Source organism: Hippoglossus stenolepis, chromosome 18 (genome assembly GCF_022539355.2).
Source record: "Hippoglossus stenolepis isolate QCI-W04-F060 chromosome 18, HSTE1.2, whole genome shotgun sequence".
Taxonomy (NCBI): domain Eukaryota; kingdom Metazoa; phylum Chordata; class Actinopteri; order Pleuronectiformes; family Pleuronectidae; genus Hippoglossus; species Hippoglossus stenolepis.
Window position 1 is genome coordinate 16,742,562 of NC_061500.1, and position 18,822 is coordinate 16,761,383.

At 42.7% G+C, this 18,822-nt stretch overlaps 2 protein-coding genes across 11 annotated transcripts in view; both read left to right on the top strand.

Annotated features, from left to right (window-relative positions):
• fcho2 (FCH and mu domain containing endocytic adaptor 2) overlaps positions 1–8,971 on the top strand; it is a 44,314-nt gene extending 35,343 nt beyond the window's left edge. For 6 of the 10 annotated variants that reach the window (XM_035184546.2, XM_035184548.2, XM_035184547.2 and 3 more), the window contains 11 exons: positions 429–544; positions 645–774; positions 938–1,048; positions 1,356–1,415; positions 1,978–2,089; positions 3,239–3,394; positions 4,180–4,312; positions 5,200–5,399; positions 5,900–5,964; positions 6,091–6,255; positions 6,345–8,971. In XM_035184546.2, the coding sequence (XP_035040437.2) occupies positions 429–544; positions 645–774; positions 938–1,048; positions 1,356–1,415; positions 1,978–2,089; positions 3,239–3,394; positions 4,180–4,312; positions 5,200–5,399; positions 5,900–5,964; positions 6,091–6,255; positions 6,345–6,367 (1,271 nt within the window). In that variant the 3' untranslated portion in view covers positions 6,368–8,971. The remainder of the gene's footprint in view (positions 1–428; positions 545–644; positions 775–937; positions 1,049–1,355; positions 1,416–1,977; positions 2,090–3,238; positions 3,395–4,179; positions 4,313–5,199; positions 5,400–5,899; positions 5,965–6,090; positions 6,256–6,344) is intronic. The other 4 variants (XM_035184549.2, XM_035184555.2, XM_035184557.2 and 1 more) reach the window with 2 other exon arrangements.
• A 3,702-nt stretch (positions 8,972–12,673) lies between these two features.
• On the top strand, positions 12,674–18,330 carry tmem174 (transmembrane protein 174). The gene is given in 5 exon segments (XM_047344549.1): positions 12,674–12,790; positions 16,172–16,487; positions 16,490–16,916; positions 18,214–18,268; positions 18,271–18,330. Coding segments are annotated over 5 exon segments (975 nt in total).
• Positions 18,331–18,822: the final 492 nt, after the last annotated feature.

The following is an 18,822-nucleotide window of genomic DNA, read 5'->3' on the forward strand; positions in this document are numbered from 1 at the left end:
ATGTCAGAGCGTGCTTCATGCCTGAGGTTGGAGTTTGAACTAAATATGTTATATTGCTTTTGCTTTGTTTATTATTATTTGTTTTGTTTTTACTATTTGTTGTTATTTTTTTTTGCATTCGTTTCCTATTTGAATGTTGTTGTATTTTTCTTTATTTAATTTTATGGAAATGTGTTTATCCAACTCACTGCCTGTTTTGTAACATGTTTGTCTGTGATTTTATTTTTGTGAAATTTATTTTGGAATGTGTTTGTGATTCCTGTGAAGATTTTTTTTTTAACGCTTTGCTGTGAAGATTTACAAATAAGAGGTTTAAGGATGATGCATGATGGTTTTGAAGCCCAGTTGTATATGTACATGTAAATACGGATTTTCTTTTCCTGCTGTTAATCTGTCACTAACCAGTGGAACCTTGTTTACCTGTGCAGTGCCATTACCGAACCGGCCCACTACGCCGCTGACAGCTGGAGCCCTGGTGCCCCCACCACGACCCTCCTCCAGGCCCAAACTCCCCACTGGAAAACTCACAGGAATCAATGAGATTGTGAGTCACTATAACTCCCCCACATGAGCAACACACATCCTGTTCAAATTCCTTTCTAACATTGCAGTACCATCCTGTGTCATTGACTCCCCTTGTGCAGGTACGGCCGTTCAGCCCACCCAAAACGTCCGACGCCAGTCCTCCACCTACTGCCCCACTCGCCCGGGCGGAGAGTTCCTCCTCCTTGTCCTCGAATGCCTCTCTCAGCGCCGGCAACACCCCCACCGTTGGTAAGCCTCCTCAGCGTCCTCCATACCTTTTCTATACACATGCGTACATTTTTCTATTTATTATCTTTTTCCTCCGCTCCTCCCCAGTGTTCCACATGCCCTTGTCTCTGCATCATAACGTCCTGTTTTCTCCTTTCTCCCTCTTCCTTCACTGCCTCTTCAGCTCCTTGCTTCACTCCTCTCCGTACAGGAGCCGAGCACACCTTTGCTCACCCCCTCTCCTCCCCAGAGCCCGAGCTGCTCTTACTTTCTCCTTTTTTTCTACTAAGCCAAAGTGAGTCTGCCTTTCCCAACTCTCGTTTCCCTAAGAGAGACACTCCTTTCCATGGTGCTTACAGTCATCATCTCTGCTCTGCATACTTTTCACTGATTCTATGAACGTCATCATTAGGGCCCCGTCAGCTCTTTGTTCATCTCTGTGCAAATCACATCAGCCTTGTCAGCTTAGGGCTCACCTGCCACCGCCACACATTTAGAGAGCGGCTCACAACAGCGCTCAGCAGCATCTCTCCTCACATTTGTGCTCTCTGGGTTTGTTTATCTCCTCCTTTCCCCTTTATGCCTTTTAATTTGGCGTAAAGAGGATGATGTGTTCATAGCGAAGCTGCCTACCTTTGAGAAGCGCTGTGAAACACCAGCAGGTATGGTTGAAGTTCATACAAGAGGACTCTCCTCTGTATTTAACCAAAACTAACACCAGTGTGTTGAATGGACTGGATCGACGACTGGACCGTTTTTTTTTTTGCTTTGCCGTGATTGCATTTATCTGCCCTCATGTTTCTTACATTTGTCTTTCTGTAAAAAGCTTCTAACATTATACAGAGTTGTTGATTGTTTTGAGTTGTTAAAATAATGAATGATACGACTGCTACATCTTTTCTTAATTTAAGTTTTCATGTGCCGTCTGAGGTCATTCCGACTGTCTACTAGTATTTAATTATGACTAAAGCAGCTGTAGCACGAACTGCTCTCAAACCGTGTCGCATTTCTGTTTATTTGAAAAATAACAGAATGTACTGATTTGCACTGAATGAATGACTGACCGCACAAGATGTAATAATACAAATATTCTTAATTATATAATGCATCATTGCATGATCAAACCTTCCTAATTCTGATGTGAGCTTTGGAGCCCGATGTTCTGGAAGTCTGAGCTGCAGCTGAGTCAACAGGCCTGAATCTCTGTGCCTTTCTCTTTCTCAGGGACGTCTCGCGGTCCCAGCCCTGTGACCCTGGCATCCCAAGATGCTTTGCCCATTGCCGTGGCCTTCACAGAGTCGGTTAATGCTTACTTCAAAGGGGCTGATCCTTCTAAGTGAGTCTCACATGACCTCCTACCGCTCAAAGGACCCGGCGTGGACCTGCACGCATTCACATTTTTGTCCATATTTGAACTTAAACAATAACACACATGACGCTATAAGTTATACCGTACATTGCGTGGTGTTTGTGCTTCATGGTCCCTTGCCAATGTACACTTTGCTCAGTAGGTCTTTGGCTGCCAATTTTGCCGAGTGTATCTCCCCCTCGCTCTGCATGTGTGGAATGTTTTGCGTTAGTCCGACACCATTCTTTCAGAGTGGATAACCTACATGGGGCAGATTATAGTCTGGGGCAGTGAAAACATACAGCCTTTTATTAGTTAACTGCTGTTAAATTGCCGGCGTGCAAAAAAAGCTTATTTTTGCAGGGATTAGCAAATGGAACATTTCATAAGCAATGCAGCAGAGACGCGGTGCAGGGTTGAGACACGCTGTGGGTCGTTAGCCACCGCAGCCCAGGACGGACCCCAAATGGAGGAAGACTCTTCTCATCCCAGAAGTTATTTTGAAACTTGATCAATATTAGTCTATAGAGGCAGACAGACACACATTAAGACTCACAGATGTGGACATGTGTTAAAACCTAAAGCTAATGTGTCGGATTGATCCAGAAGTCAACAACAGGCTGGATATCTACTTTAAACAGGCCTTGGACGGAACTTTATATAAAGAGCGGATTAACAGGCTAAAGACCAAATCTGTCAAGTATGACTTTGCATTCAGTGATAGTGATGAAAAGAAAAGTGGGGCAAAAAATGAACAGTAATTTTGATAATAGATTAATTGTTCAGGTCTTTAAAAAATTCTTTAGATTCTGTTTCTCAAGTAGAGGCTTTCATGCCTTTTTAACAGATGCTTATTGACTAGTTAATGTCTTTTGGGCTGTTGGTCAGAGAGAGCATGAGATTTAAAGACATCACACTAGGAAGGTTTCATGGATACTTTGTCTGTGAAGATTGTCATCCAGGTCAATCATCTAGCCAATCACACCTTGACTCAGAGGACCCCAACCACCCACAAGGGTGGGGGTGTGGGGGTTCAACGATCTGCCTGTCAAACATAACGACTCAACACAGGTACAGACCCACAGAGGTTAAATACCTCTATGACATAGCTCATATTCACACTTCTGCACTCCACAGGTGCATTGTGAAGATCACGGGGGACATGACGCTGTCGTTCCCCATGGGCATCATCAAGGTGTTCACCTCCAACCCCTCCCCGGCCGTCCTCTCCTTCAAACTGAAGAACATCAGCAGGCTGGAGCAGATCCTACCCAACCAGCAGCTCTTATACAGGTGAGGTGTCCGGTGAAGGTGAACACACAGCAGCGAAAATACAAACAGGCGTGTGTGTGCGTTGCGTGTAAAGACACTCGCAGACTTGATGAGTTGATAACTTGTTCGAGTTGCGGTCGAGTCAAAGGAGGGTTTGGCCCTGATGATACGAGTGAGAATGGAGGAAATGTAGTCTGCGTCAGCGAGGGGAAATTCAATTAGTAATCTGACATAAACCCGTCATTAAGTTGTCAAGGAAGTATTTTCCACCAGACTTTAACAGCCAGGTTCTCAACAGCTCGTGTCTTTTCTGAAATACTTTGCGCCCTAAAATAGCAAAGAACAGCAAACTTTATATAACAGCTGCTTCGTTTAACGCACTTTATGTTTTCTCTCACCTCTTTTGTCTCAGTCCAAGGGGTTTTGTGTGTGTTTTACATCACATGCAGTGGAGTTCCAACGTGCCATTTAACTTGTCAGCACTATTTTTAAGACAAAGAGTTTGTGACCAGTTCATTTCTAAAATGACAACGTTTTCTGTTTCTTTTTACGTTTCTTTTTTTTATGATTCTCGCTCCGGTTCCCTCAAGACCACATGGCTGGCCTAATTGAATTCACTGGAATTTATGATTTAGTAGCTGGTTGGATAAAACAGGGTCATTTTTTCCAAGCTATTGGAGCTTTACACACAAAGCCAAGAAGAGCAATGAATAATTGAGTCTCTGATAATTCCGCGTGTGTGTGCGCGTGTGTGTGTGTGTCTGTGTGCGTGTGTGTATATTTCTAACTGCTTGCTCTTTATCCAGTGATCCTTCCCAAAGTGACTCAAATTCCAAGGACTTCTGGTTCAACATGCAAGCGCTGACGTCCTACCTCAGAAAAGCCTCTGATCAGAATCCCTCAGCTTCCTACTACAATGTGGACATCCTAAAATACCAGGTCTGTCAGCCAGCGTCCAGCCGGGGGCATAATCTAGATCAAATAAATGTAGTCGAAGAATGCTGTCTGAAAACACATTTTCCCCAAAGTGATTCACACTTCAAACAAGCCTGAGAGAAAAGCACCAAAAAAACCAACATGAACGCAAGGGCAGAGGAGAGAGAGAAACATAGATCATGTAGAATGTATATTTTTTTATTTGAAAGAGCTTCGATAGCCATGTTCCAAAGTTACAGACAAATTTTTTTCATAAAGAGAAGTGGTTGCATATCATTTAGTCAGAATGAACTGTGTGCATGAAACTAATGACCAAAATCTTTTTTAATTTGCAATATCAATTTATAGTTTTTAATTTCAAGTTCCTATTGTCACTTAGTCAGCTGCAGTCCTAGAGCAGGTTGGGGTTAAATATCCTCCCGGGGATCGTTCACCTGGTTTGACCAGACTGTCATCACGCATCCCGCTTCATGACTCAGGCTGGCGAACAAACCTCACAAACATCTTAAGGTCGTACTGCCACTTGTAGAGTTCTCCTGATAAATAAATAGGAGTTTTAGTTCACGAGAGGTGAATTGAGAAACTTAGGAACAAATATCAATTAATTGAAGTGTTAAAAAGAATCCATAAATCTGCTGAGTCTGGTCAAAAAACGTTTGGTGATGTGAGAAGAGTTGGTCTTGGTCCTGGTTTCTGTTTAGTGAAATGAGTTGTGCTTTGGTTCTGTTTTCAGCACAGGGACCAACTAGATTTGTGTCAAAACATTGAGATTAATGCTGCGTGGTTTGATAGGTTCATTGTAGGAAAGGATATTAACAAAAATCACTGTTAATTGTTCAAAATGCTGTTCATACTGACTGTTCTTTAATTCACTGCGCTGCTGTGTTCAGGTGTTGTCTGATGGGATCCATTCCACGCCTCTAAACATGGCTGTGTACTGGAAGTGTACAGACACTACAACAGACCTGAGGGTAGACTACCGCTACAACCCAGATTCCATGGCCTCTCCTGGGCAGCTCACCAACGTCCAGATCTTAGTGCCTGTTGACGGAGGAGTCACCAACATGCAGTCTCTGCCCAACTCCATATGGTGAGATGTGGCACTGGAGCACAACATGTGTGATGCATCTCAGTTGAACAGGAGACTTAAAGGAGACGTATTCTGCTCGTATTCAGGTTCATCATTTCAGTTTGGGTTTAGTTGCTCTCATGTTCGGAACACACGTCACTTTCCTCCCATTTCTGCAGCTCCTCTTTTCAGCCTCTGTCTGAAACACTTAGTTTTAGCTCCTGTCTCTTTAAGACCCCCCCCCCGATAATGCAGTGTGCACCAGGCGTAAGACCAGCTGCTTGACGTGCATTATGCAAATGCATGGCATTGTGATGTCATGTCACATCTTGACACCCCGGAAGAATGGGCCGGACTACTGATGAGGCGTTTCAGGAGCTTCAGGAATAGATTTCCTAGCGGACTTTGGGTTTTTCAAACTTTTGGACTTTCATATCCACAAAACTGTAACACATCAGAGGAAGAAAAACTGAAAAAGTATATGTCCCCGCTAAGCTTTTTTTCCCCCCCTCTAATTTTAGGAATTCCGAGCAAAATAAGTGTTTGTGGAAGCTGACTGACATCTCAGAAAGGTCTGAAAATGAAGGTATGGAATCTTTTTAATTGTCCGTTCTTACAAATTTGTTAAGCAGAATCCGTGATTGTGGATTTTGTGGTGCAGCCCTGAACCAGTCGCTGGAGTTTGAATGTACTTGTCTGTGTTTGACCCCAGGTGCTGGATCGCTGAGGGCCAAGTTCGAGCTGTCGAGCGGTCCGTCAAACCCCTCCACTATGGCAGTGCAGTTTATGAACGAGGGGAGCACCCTGTCCGGAGTGGACATGGAGCTCCAGGGGCCTGGATACAGACTTTCTCTCAGCAAGAAGAGATTCGCCTCAGGTATGCCACACGCTTGACCATCCATACTCACCTGATTCTGATATAATGCATCAACAACTCAAACTGTCCCCTGTGTTCTTCTTCTTTAGGACGTTATATGGCAGATTGCTGAGGTGGCCCCCCCCGCTCTGGTTCACATACATACATCTCTCTCTACACACAACTTGGCAACTTTAGCCTCCGAAACCTCTGGATCCACCTGAGCACCACTGTGCTTTTTGCCCAGGCGGCAAGAATCTCACTACAATAAAACAGCACTGAGTATTGAACACTGTCTAAAAAAAAAAGAATAAAAGAAAACTAAGATGAGCTTTCAGGAACTGTGTAGATATGAAGTGGAATAATGCTTTCTCATCAGTTCACTTTTGTATAGTCAGAAACGATTTATGGATTAGATATAAATCTATATTGTTTTTTGAAATCATAAAAAAAAAAAGAAAGAAAAAAGTGCACTAACAATCTTTTTTTCCGCTTATGTTTGTTCTTCTTTTCAAGAGCCTTTGAGGAATTTAAAACAAAACCATTTCTGTCTGGAAGAGAAGAGAAGAGAAGTCTCTCTTTTTCCTCTGATCTTGTAAATATTAACGCTGAATCTTCTGCTCCACCAGCTCTGGCTTAGTTCTCAAATCACTTTTGTTTGCCGATCGTTCTCTTCGCCTCCGCACAAGTAGTCTTTTCGTGTTTTGTTTCATGTGCAATGAAGCCATGAAGGTAGAATCTGTCTCACCCCTCTCTCACTTTCTCGTGGCACAAGCTTGATCTTGAAACTAACTTTGAAGTGCTTTCAAACAAAATGCAAAAAACTAAATCTGACCTCAGTGCCTCGTCTTATTCTGTGGATCAGTAGGTAACAAAAGTGCTTCAATGTTTTACCCAGATCTGGGTTGTTCTAGATTTAAGCTACATTTCTCTGTGGTAACATGCGTGGAGTTTTTTAAACAATCACCCATAATGGGCTTTGTGATCAGTGGGGTCTTTTTAAAATTTATAATATTTTTCCCCTTTTAAATTCCCCTTTCAGTCACGACGTGTCTTTTTTTCTACATTTGAACCCCAAATTTCTATTCTTCTCACCAATCTTAAACATTGTGTCAAATTGTTAGGTACTTAAAAAAAATTGCAAGGGCGTTACCCCAAAAAGTCGTAGCTTTTTCTAAACTGGCTGTGTTTTTTTAAAATCAAACTTTTGTGCCCTATCGTTGGAGAAATGTGCCTGAATCGAACTTGTTTTGTAAACTCCAGTACAGTTCATGAGAACAGCACCGACGTTGTGCCAGTTGTGTTTTTTACAGCTCTATTTGGATACCGAAGGGAAAATGTCGCCTCTTTTTACAAGCCAACAGTCTTCCAGAAATTAGTTTGTCACGTTTGCCTTCTTGGATTGAGTTTGATCATTGAACTCATTTTTAGTTTTTATATCTCGTCTTCTTTTCTGTACTCGTCAGTCGACCTCAACCTGTCACATACTCACTGAGCATTAGTGATGTTTGAGAACAGTAGCACATTAAGGCCAAACTAACGATTGAAATGCCTTAAACCAACTGCTCTACTACACTGTGTAATCCAGTGTGGTTACATGCTGTGACACAGTGTTGCCATTGCCCTGTAATAGATTACTGATGGGTCCTGCCTCTCGCACAGTGCATGCTGGGATAAGCTTCAGCCTCTTGTACAGCAGGAGCGCGTGTAGAAAAAAGGATGAGTGGAAATGTGTCACGTTTGGAGGGCTCGCTGCTGCTGCTGCTGCTGCTGCTGCTGCTGCTGTTAGAGGCTGTTGTACTTCTAGATGGAGTATTTTACGTTATGTTGTGTGTCGGACATACTTTCGTTGACCTCATCCCCGCGATGATCCTGAAATTGGTTGGTGTGTCGGTATGTGACTCATCTGGAGATGCAATAAGTTGCGTGGAAGCTGTGATTGAATATGGATGAAACCTTGTGGGAGGCAGGAGTTTCATACGCTGTGCATCCTGTGGCCAACTGACCTCAAATAAGATTTTAGGAGACGACAGTTCAGACTCATGTTTAATCACTTTGTCAGTGCTATAAAACTTTTTAACTGGTTTACAGCTGTTCTAAACTCAAACCCTCATTTGATTCATTTAATGTCTCACTTGGAAACTTCAGGATTGATCATATCTTGCCAGGGTGATTAAATCTATTCATAAATTCATAATGTTTTTAATGTTTTGTATGATTCTTTAGTAGCTGGATTAAGACTCAAGCTTTTAATAATATCTTAGAGCCGGACACCGTTGTTGTCTGTTGAACTTTTAATCAGCCAAATGTTTGAAATGAATGAGTTTATATGAAATCCTAAAATTGTAGCACCAGAAGTTTGTACAGCGAAAAATCAACATGTTGCTCTGTGATCCCCCCGTAATCGATTCTGTCCAGGATTTTTGGTCAGATGAACCAAATGCATTAAAAAAAATGGACTTCACAGATTCTGTAGGTATATTCAGTATTAGCAAGCTGGTTCTTGCTGTCCCCGCAACACTTTCTAAATAACTTTTTGAAGGCTCATTTCTAGGTCACTTTCATTTTCTTTCTTTATATGTTCTATGAAGAGCAACATTTTGTAAATGATTCTCATAAATTGTACATTTTTACCAATATCAGCCACTTTTTGTCTCTACTTTATGATTTCTCATTGTGCCTGTATTAAATGTGTAATATATGAATATATACAAATATATGAAAATGACTACTTCAAGTGTGTTCTGTGTGATTTCTTTAAGCCTTGGAAATGAACAGTAAGTGTTTATAGTGCAAGTCTTAAGGACAGTTATCTCACTAAAATGTCTTGATAATTACCAGATGTATTGCCTGAAATATGGTAAATATGTCTTGAACCTTTCTACTTGAAATGAAGCCTGATTACTTTATTCAATGCTTGCTGCTTAGCTCGGGAATTAATGGAATTGTGAATTGTGTTTTTCTCAAACATTAGGCAGGTGGAGAACTGTCACAGAGGCCGTAATGTCTAAGCTGCTACCTCTGTCATCATGGGAAGAACAATAAACTCAATGAGTCACGATGACATGTTGATGATCAGTTCTTTTTACAGCAGAATTAAACCTCTTGTATTTGGCTCTGACTCAGTCAAAGAAACAAAAATCACTTCTGGAAGATTCAACATTATCATCTTTCCTTTTGTCTGGAGACAATTTGGTGACTATGCTTCAGCGGGGCTCGGAGGAAAGGTTGAAACATTTCAAAATCGCGCTGAAATGACCTGAATTGACAGATAGCTCTCAGGCACAGAGGGAAAAACAAATGTGTGCGGAGCTGAACCGGCCCTTTAAAGCCCTATAAATCCCCCCAAATATACAGATTTCACTGATGAGATGTTGGAGACTGAAAGGTCAGAAAAACGACAAGATAAAAAAAACAAATCTATTGTCAGTTTTTTTAGGAGCCTAATCCATGTCAAAAGGTTTATACTAACCTCTGCTGACATGCAGGAGGGGAGAACATGAAAAGTTTGAACGCTACACATGTTAACGTGTTTGCACTGCGAGAACTCCACGCAGTCGCCTCGCTCAGGAGCATGTATGCATGTCTGTGCGTACGCGCTCAGCACCACATCATGACCGTGTGCCTATTTACACACTCGGCCATGCCTTGCGGCCTGAGAACCTCCTCCTCGCAGTTTGAAATGCAGCAACATGTGTGAGCCATCAGCGTTGACTCTACTTTCCCCTGTCCGCCTCACTCAGACGAACGTGAAGAGATCTTAGGGTCTCTTGTGTGTGATGTTATTCTCTGAAAGGCCGGAGTGAGATATGTGAGCTGAAGTCATATCCTGAAACCGTGTTGCTCCACGTGTCGGCTTTTGTGAGTGGCCATGCGTTTTATACGACTTGAGACGATGTGTGTGAGTCTTGAGTGTTTGGGCTACACAGGTGAGCAGGCTAGTGAAGACAAATTAGATTGTGAAAGTTTGAAAGTTTTCACTTGCTTGTAGGGGGAATACATGTATTTGCTTTCTTCCTACGAGATACATGAGTGGATCCAAACTACGTGCACACATGTGCCACAGCCAGGTCATTCAGCTCAGCATCTGCTGACTGTGTTTTCTCGTGTTATTCGGAATGTGAATAAGGAGAAAACACGGATGATGAAAACAAATTGCTTGTGTTTATTCAGAGCTGATTGTAAAAAAAAATGCATGTTGATTGATTACGTAAACTGATGGCAACTTGTGTACCAAAGTGTTCACCATCTTTCCGTGTTATTGTTCCCACTTGAAGTTGCATTCACGTGAGTTTTTCCAGTCTGGAATTCATTTTTCCAGTTATTCACCATGTGACCACACGATCCAAACTGGGAAACCACCAGCCAGCTGGAAGGTAAATATAATTTTAAAAAACTTCCACAAACACGAGCAGGTTGACTGATTAACACATTGTACCTTATTTGGGTATAGCGGGTTAAAAAACTTCCTCTTAAAGAATAGTTTGACATTATGTTTTTGAAATAAAGTTATTTGTGGTTTTGTCAACAGTTACATGGGACGAATGACACCACTCCTTGGTCTGTCTGTTAAATATGAATCTACAATGAGATAATTAACAACTTGTCTTGTTTGTACAACAATACTGCATCCTCCATGTTCTTGGATTGGACATGAGCCACACTGAAAAAATCAAAGTACACGTTAAATAATTTCCTTGCAAGATGGTTTCAGTGATTTTGGTAGTTCTTATCACACTAATGTTTGTTCAAGTGTTTGTTTTTCGGGTAAGTTTGGTTTCAATTAGTTGTTTGATGATATGAAGACAGGGTAAAACATCATGATTGACAGCTGAGACTGTGTACATCACCGGGACCTCGATACTGTGGCTCCATCTCCAAATCGCTACTCTGCAGACTCTAGATTCAATCGTGCAAGATGGCGGCGTTTGATATTTTGGCTTCATTTCTGGATAACAGGAGGAAGCAGAGACACATCCTCTGTCGTTATATACAGTCATTGGTTTTACCACAGTCTCTTTGCTAAGCTAAGCTAACTGGCTGCCGACTGTGGCTCCATATTTACCATGCAAACATCCATATATGTCAATCTCCTTTAAGAGAAACAAAGGGAATTGTGGGGTCAGGGGTGGTTGGGGTGCCTGTGTCTGGTATCGATTGATAGAGCCTGAATGTCAGAATCAGCTCCGTGAAACGGTCTCGGAGCAAAGGGAGCATTTCATCTTTGTTGTCCATCCTCACAGTTGTGTTTGTCCAACGGCCCACAGGAGCCATAGAGATGAGTTATTCTACAATCCGGAGAGCAAGGCCCACATCAGTAACATTTACGGACAATTTATAATTGATGAGCCCATTTGATCTCCCTCTTCGCCGCAAGAAAAACCATCTGAACAAACAAGGATGGTGTAAGTTTATTGCATTAATATGGATCCCTCTCCTGTGCTTCTGCTGCTCACTCCAAAACCCAGAAGACCCCTTTAGAATAACTCAAAGCCCGAACATGTCAGACTCACATCCAAAGGCATCTGTCACATTTTCCACTCGGCAAGCTGGCCTCTGACAACCGTTTCCCCCTGGCAATAAAAGTATGAACACAATTCAGCGTTAACTAAACTGACAGGAAATGTATCACTGTGAAAGGTCTTAGACAAATTACCGTTGCCTCCCTGACACCAGAAGATCATCAGCTTTACAACTGATCGATCAATCAATTAATATTTACTCTCAATCTTTAGGGAATCATATTGGGATTTACCTTAAAATATAACATCTAATAACTCAGAAATAAAACAAACAACCAGTCAAAAATCCTGCCTCCTTATAGAGGTCAACTTGGAGGTGGATGCAGGGACTAAGGAGCGGACATTTCCCTCACAGTTTCTCTTTTATAGGCTTTAAAAGATTTATAGTAATCAAGTCATCAGAGCTCTGGAGCCATTTATGCCAGATATCTTTGAAATGTGCTTTGAAACATACCTCAGGTGCCATTAAAACTTCTTGCTGTCTGATTCTATTTGTCAACACGAAAAAGTAGAAAGTAAAATAAGCATTTAATCTGTCAATATCCCCTGCAGAAAGAAACGACTTGACCTCTGCAATGCGATTTTGACACGCTAAGCCCCGTCTCCATAGGGATACCGTCATTCGGAAAGGGTTGTACCTTTATATAACCTGAATTTAAAGTTAACATGTACATTTCAAGGGTGTAAGCAGCTTGAAGTAATTAAATTATACAATCTAATTGGCTCATTTCATGGTGAAACCTGTACATCACCACGCTGCACATCCATGACACTGAGTCAGGGGACATGCTAAACCTAGGTGTGATCTTCCTGCCAAATGCAAACAGACAGCAACATAAATACCACAGTTATATTTTCACCTTTCTCTGACCACTGCTGGAAAGGTGACACGAGGGAGTAAGAACCGAGATCCGGTGATGAGACGCTCAGAGTCCCATCTACTGGCAGACTCCGCTGCCTCGTCAGCCCTGGGGAGTGGGAGTGGACCCTTCCGTGCCATGTTCACAGAGGCACGTCACAGGCTATTTGTCATGGTAAGCGTGTGTGTTTGGGGGGGAGGGGATGACTGAGAAATGGTCACATCTTAAATCCTGTGGTCGTCCTTCAGTCCTTTCTCTAATGGGCCGGCAAACCCCCAACATTACTGCGTCGTTTCTCTTTGAATATGATACAGAGACACGCAGGTTCCTTATGATTTGACTGCAGCAACAGACCATGTCAAATATAAATGGGAGAAATCATTTCAGATGTTTTCTAGTCAAGTCAAATCAATCATAAATCAGATACTTGCCTCAGCTTTGGAGATCTCTATATTTACTATTTATTCTCAATAAGTAAAAAACCCTTTAACTAAAAATGAAGAAAGTAAATGTGAAGTGGAGGACGACAGAGGACTAACCCTTTTCTCGCACAGACATGAATGCAAAGAATGTAAGTACGGTGTTGACTGAAATAGCAGTAGGAACATTTTAATATGGGAAATTAAAACACACAGAGGGAGAGAGACAAAGACACCATTAAACCCAAACAGAGAGAGACAAGGACACATTTGACTCAGAGAGAGAATCTACAAGGACATCATTCACACAGCGGGACAAGAGACAAGGACACTGTTCACACGGAAGAGGAGGGACAAGGGTGCAGTTCACACTGAGCGAGACAACACGAGGACACCGGTCACATAAACACAGATAGACAGAGGACAGAGTTCACACGGAGGGAGAGGAGACAGGGACGCCATTCACAAAAACAGAGAAAAGATGAGGACACCATCCTCACAGAGGGGAGAAACACAAGGGCACCGTTCACACAGGTTGACGCTTTTTACACAAAGGAGAAAATAAAAGCTTCAGAGAGGCCAAGAGGAAAGATCGATGGATCTGGGAACAAAATGTGCAGCTTAGATGCGTTATCGAATAAAGCAGATGAATTGATGTGGGAGGAGTTCCTTAAATTCGTCTTATAATAAAGTGGGCGTGGCATCATCATCATCATTTATAGCCCTTTTTGTTTCTGAAAATCAACATGTTGTGCTTTTACTTTGAAGACAAATTGCCTAACAGGAAGTGATTCTATGAGTGTTGCTGCCACATCAGAGATCAGCACCTGTGACACCGGTGACAGTCTGTGTTAGTCCGCTTTTGGTGAAATTAAAAAAATCGAATAATTAAAATGATGTGGCAGTAGTTTTGAACCCTGGTTTGACCCAGTCAGTTGCCGACCACTGCTGCTGCTGATCTGAGGACGTAAAAGAAGACATGTTCATTTCTGTCCACAGACTGAAGGCTCACTGACTGCTACTGAACACTGGTCACCTCTTCAATATTTATTAATGTTGACTTTATCAAGTGTCCATATTGCATCAAATTTGACACTGCACTTCCTTGGTCTTTTAACAATACACAGTGTGAGGCCGATAAGATGAATGGTTCATGGGATATGCGTTCCACATACAGACAGACATCAGGAATTAGAAGGTAAAAGGTGGCAGAGCTGAAGTCAAATGAAATGAAGCGTAGACTCAGGGGATCAATACATGAGTCAACAGGAGACACAGACAGAGCTCTCCTTCTTCCATAGAGGAAATGTTCAGTCCATAAATATTTGGAGTTTGCTAATTGAAAGAGGGTGTGCAGCTTCACTTCTGGGGGGTTCTTTAAACACTGCACTCATATGGATTCTTTGTATAGTTACATGTCCCTTTGTTCATTAGTGCCAAGTGAAATGAGCTGAGTCTTTGGTAAACAACCACACACACATACACACGTTATTGTCTTCCTATAGTTGTGAGGACAGATATTGACGTAACGTATTCCCCAACCTAACTTAAACTTAACCATCACCACGAAAGGCCTGACCCAAAACCTAACTCAACCTCTAACGCTAACCTAAACTTCATTCTAATCCTAACTGGCCAAAATGTCCTCACAGCGATGGTTTTGATCCACACACACACACACACACACAGGTTTGTTGTGATCAGCGACTGGCCCTGTGTGTGTTTGAAGACCTTTTGTTTGGCTTCGCCATGAGCTGCACATGATCCATCCTTTCCAACTGGCAGGCTGGTTTCATGCCATGCGGATGTGTGGATGTGCTTTTATAAATGCAAGCTGTCCGCTGGGACACGAGCAGACTGCTCGGAAATTCAACTGAAAAACATGTTTGCATGTCACCGTGTTTGCATTCGGAATTAAACATTCATGAACATAGGTGTTTTTCTACTGTAGCACACGGAGTCACGTCTGGCTGTTCTGCAGACTGCTCTGCTGCAGCCCGTGAAGGAGGCACACTCACTATTAATAAATGAGATAATACTGGAGGAAAAAAGACTGGCAACTACAATAGGGATGAAGTGACGCTTTCACTGTATATGTTTAATCTTGAATTACTGTTATAATTACTGTTATTACCGTGATGATTTGGTTGATGCTGTCCAGAACCAACCAAAATTCAGCAAGTCTCCAAGATGCAGGGGCAGCATTAGTTGTGTGTTGTTAAAAACATGGCGGAAGGAGCAGCAGCCAGGTGGAGGCTGTAACAAATTCTAACATCCACTGTCGTCAAATTACAAACAAATGCTGATAATACTGATAACCACGATCATTTTGGTCACTGTGATCGTGATGCAACATTTTCACACTGTTTTTGTCTCTAAAGCATAACAAAAATATTTCTTCTCATAGTTTCTCATATGAAACTTACGTGAGCCTCAGCACTCTCTTACCTCTGCCACACCCTGGCTGAGTGTTGAGGGTCTTCCAACCTGCGTGTTCCGTGTGGCTTTCACTTGGTGTGCAGCTCATTTAGCCCCTGACTGTAACACGTATAGCGTGATGTGTTTTTAAGCCCTTCCATTTAACATGCTAGACTGATTGTTCGACTAGTGCAGCCATGAGCCGTCGCTGATATGTTATGCATAACAGCGCAGTCGGGAGACGTGTTTGTGTGAAATGACATGTGACAGGATGGATTTCGGATCACGTTCTGTGCGTGCAGGAGGACTCCCTCTCTCCCCTGCTCCTCAGCCTCTCAGACGGACCTGAAACACAGCAGATCTCCTCTCGTGGTCTTATTACCTCACGTCATGCATGTCTGCAGTTTGGTTACACATACCAAACTAAAACATGAACACAATAGACAAATATTGACGGCTTTCTGATGTTGTATCGTGTACGAGAATGTTTATCACATTGTATAATTTCTTTCCAAATGGATTTAGTCTGCTACAAACTGCCCCAGTTTACCAACCGGCACTTCTATGTGAAGACAGACATTATTCAACCATACTCACATTGTCCGCAAGTTGTTTCACACACGCTGAAATAGAGAAGTTTTCATTTGACCACAGTGACCAACACTGGTGCCATGTTTTCTCTGGAGCAGGTTAACTTATAACTCGTCCTCTTTGGCAGCTGAGAGTCTTCAGTTACTCTGTGTTCACCCTCTTCGACTCTGTGTTCACTGGAGGAGGCACAGTGGCCCAGATTCAGTGTCCGCACACGTTACACTGCAGAGACCTCGAGGTTTCTGGACTGGGATGGTGGTGCAGTGGTCCTGTAACGGAGACCGGCAGGGTTAGAAATCCTGCAGCAGCGCTCAGTGGGCCACCTGGTGACCCGACTCAGACGGTCGCACCTGCTCCACGCCCTCGCCAGGCAGACACTTTCCTGGATGTGGAAAAGCCTGGAAATGCCCTGCTGCTGTCAGGAGTCTTCCTGGCTCTGGTCGGCAACGCTACCAATCCAACTCCAGCTTTGAGTGGACCCAACTGCTGGGGCCAATGCTGATCTCCATTGGGGGCACGTTCATGCTCACCAGCGCCTGCAGGCTCAGCGTCACGTCCTGCTGGAGCTGCAGACAGTTGGACAAAGAGGCGCTTGTGACGCCTGGGACGGAGCAGAGCTCGAGGGGACTTTCTTGTACGTTAAGTTGCATAAATCGACCCATCGTTCTGCACAGTGCTACAACAATGCTGTGTATTCCGCCTGCCTATAAATCTTTGATCCAGGATGTACGGCAGGCTATTGATTTCCAGGCTGGCAGCTCAGTGAATGCCGCCCTTCCTCCTCGTGACGCTGTTTACTGTGTGGATGGTCCTCTGCAGCTTTCACAGCAGAGGACCACAGATCAGAAAGCAGGGGATGCAAGTACAGCACGGTAGACATCCCTCCATCTTTAGAGAAAGCACAAGCCTCGAACACAGAGTTTCAGCCCTGCTAACGTCTGCTTTCACTTGAACATTCTGCTGTGTTGAACCTGTGATTTTAGAAGTCGTGCACCTGCATTGGTTTAGGGTTGAGGTTGGAGTTAGAGGGGTTAAGGCTTACGCATTCTAATCCTGCCGAGTTCCTCAATCACTCAAACGTGTACTAATGCATCAGTTTCAGGTGCACAACTTCAGGGAATGCATTCCCCCTATAAGTGCTGGGTTTTGCTTATTACCCAGCATGCACCATGTCGAAACTCTAGAGCAGATTAGACCTTGTGTCCGATGCGTGTGTGTGAAAATCCCACAGCTTCTCACGGCGCTCATTTACACAGACACACTGTGCCAGAGTTTAGATCTATTTTCACTCGGCCTGAAGTGTTTTTGGCCGTCACTGCTCCAATCGGCCAATTATGGTGCAATTAATCTTTATAACAGTTAACGCAGTTAAGTGAGCATATTTTCACAAAGTAACAAAAATAAAGCTGGATTATTTTAGGAAAGAGGAGATGATGAAAAGAGAGTCATCAGTGTAACATTCTCTGAAAATGAAATAAGCCTTTTATCAATAAAATGGGGAAAAATACTCCTCATCTTCTCATTAAATCACCCTCCAGAGATATAACATATCATAGACGTTTAACAGTATATACACTGTGTGTGCTTTGTAAGGGAATCACGTGCATTCTTTTAGTTCGTCTTATTTTCCCACCTGTTCCTGCAAAAAAAAATGCTGAGGGGAACGTAACGTTATGCACGTTCACAAAAAGCAATTTCTTACCACTAATTGCGGGATCCCATTTATTTGAAATCCAATCAAACGTCCTGCGACAGACGTCCTGCGAAACCAAATAATACCAAAAAAAAAAGCTGCATTCCATTTCTTTTTATTGTTTTTAGATGATTACTCCCAGCAGGTTTCCAGTAAAAGTAATTCACTTTAATACAAACAGACAGCGGGAATAATACAGTTAACCTAGAGTAACTATAAACTGCTGCCCGATCATATGAACACATGCTCAGCTCACCAGCTCTCACTTATGTTGTCACAACTTCTGACCTGCTGCAGTGCGTTTCCAGTGGTTAATGCCAAATAGAGGAATGATCAAGGGAGAAATTGCTCAACCTCAGTGTTTTCTTTTAAAGGCCAATCTGCTCCCTGAAATGTACTTAAAGCAAAACCAATTGGGGCTGTAAACATTTGGGTATTAGCCAGATCTTCTCTCAATGTTATTCATCCTGTGAAAGGATTGAGGAGACGGACGAGGGTGGAAGAGGACGTGGTGATGACAGCAGCTCTACCCGGCCCCCCGTCCACCTGCTTATGAAGACATCTACCCGTCCTTTAACCGACACAGTCTGTAGTAAATGTCTGCTGAAACTTGTTCTGGACATAATTCCTCTGCTTTTTTCGCTAATGAGTTCAAGAATCATACGTCAGAGAGACTCGAAGATGCCCTGCTATAATAAAACTTTAGTGTTTCCCTCGGCGGCACATAGCTTAGGTTTTCCTCTGACACATAGAGTTACCATTATAATTATGTATGAAGTCATAAAGTCCACAAAGATGAGACTCCCTGCAAGAAAACCTCATTAAAATGGAAATTTATGGACACACTCGTCTGTATCTGAGGACTTGAAGCTTTTGGAAACTTTGAGATACTAAATTTACATTCAGAAAAAAAAAACACACACACACACACACATGCTTCCACATCCAGTGCTTGTTGTGTCTCGATAGCTGCACAAACCACTGTACATGCCCATCAAATGTTGGCAGGGGAAACGCAGATGGACACTTTTGACTGAAACAAACATGGAGACAATTTACCAGAGATGCTTAAGAACAATATGTTT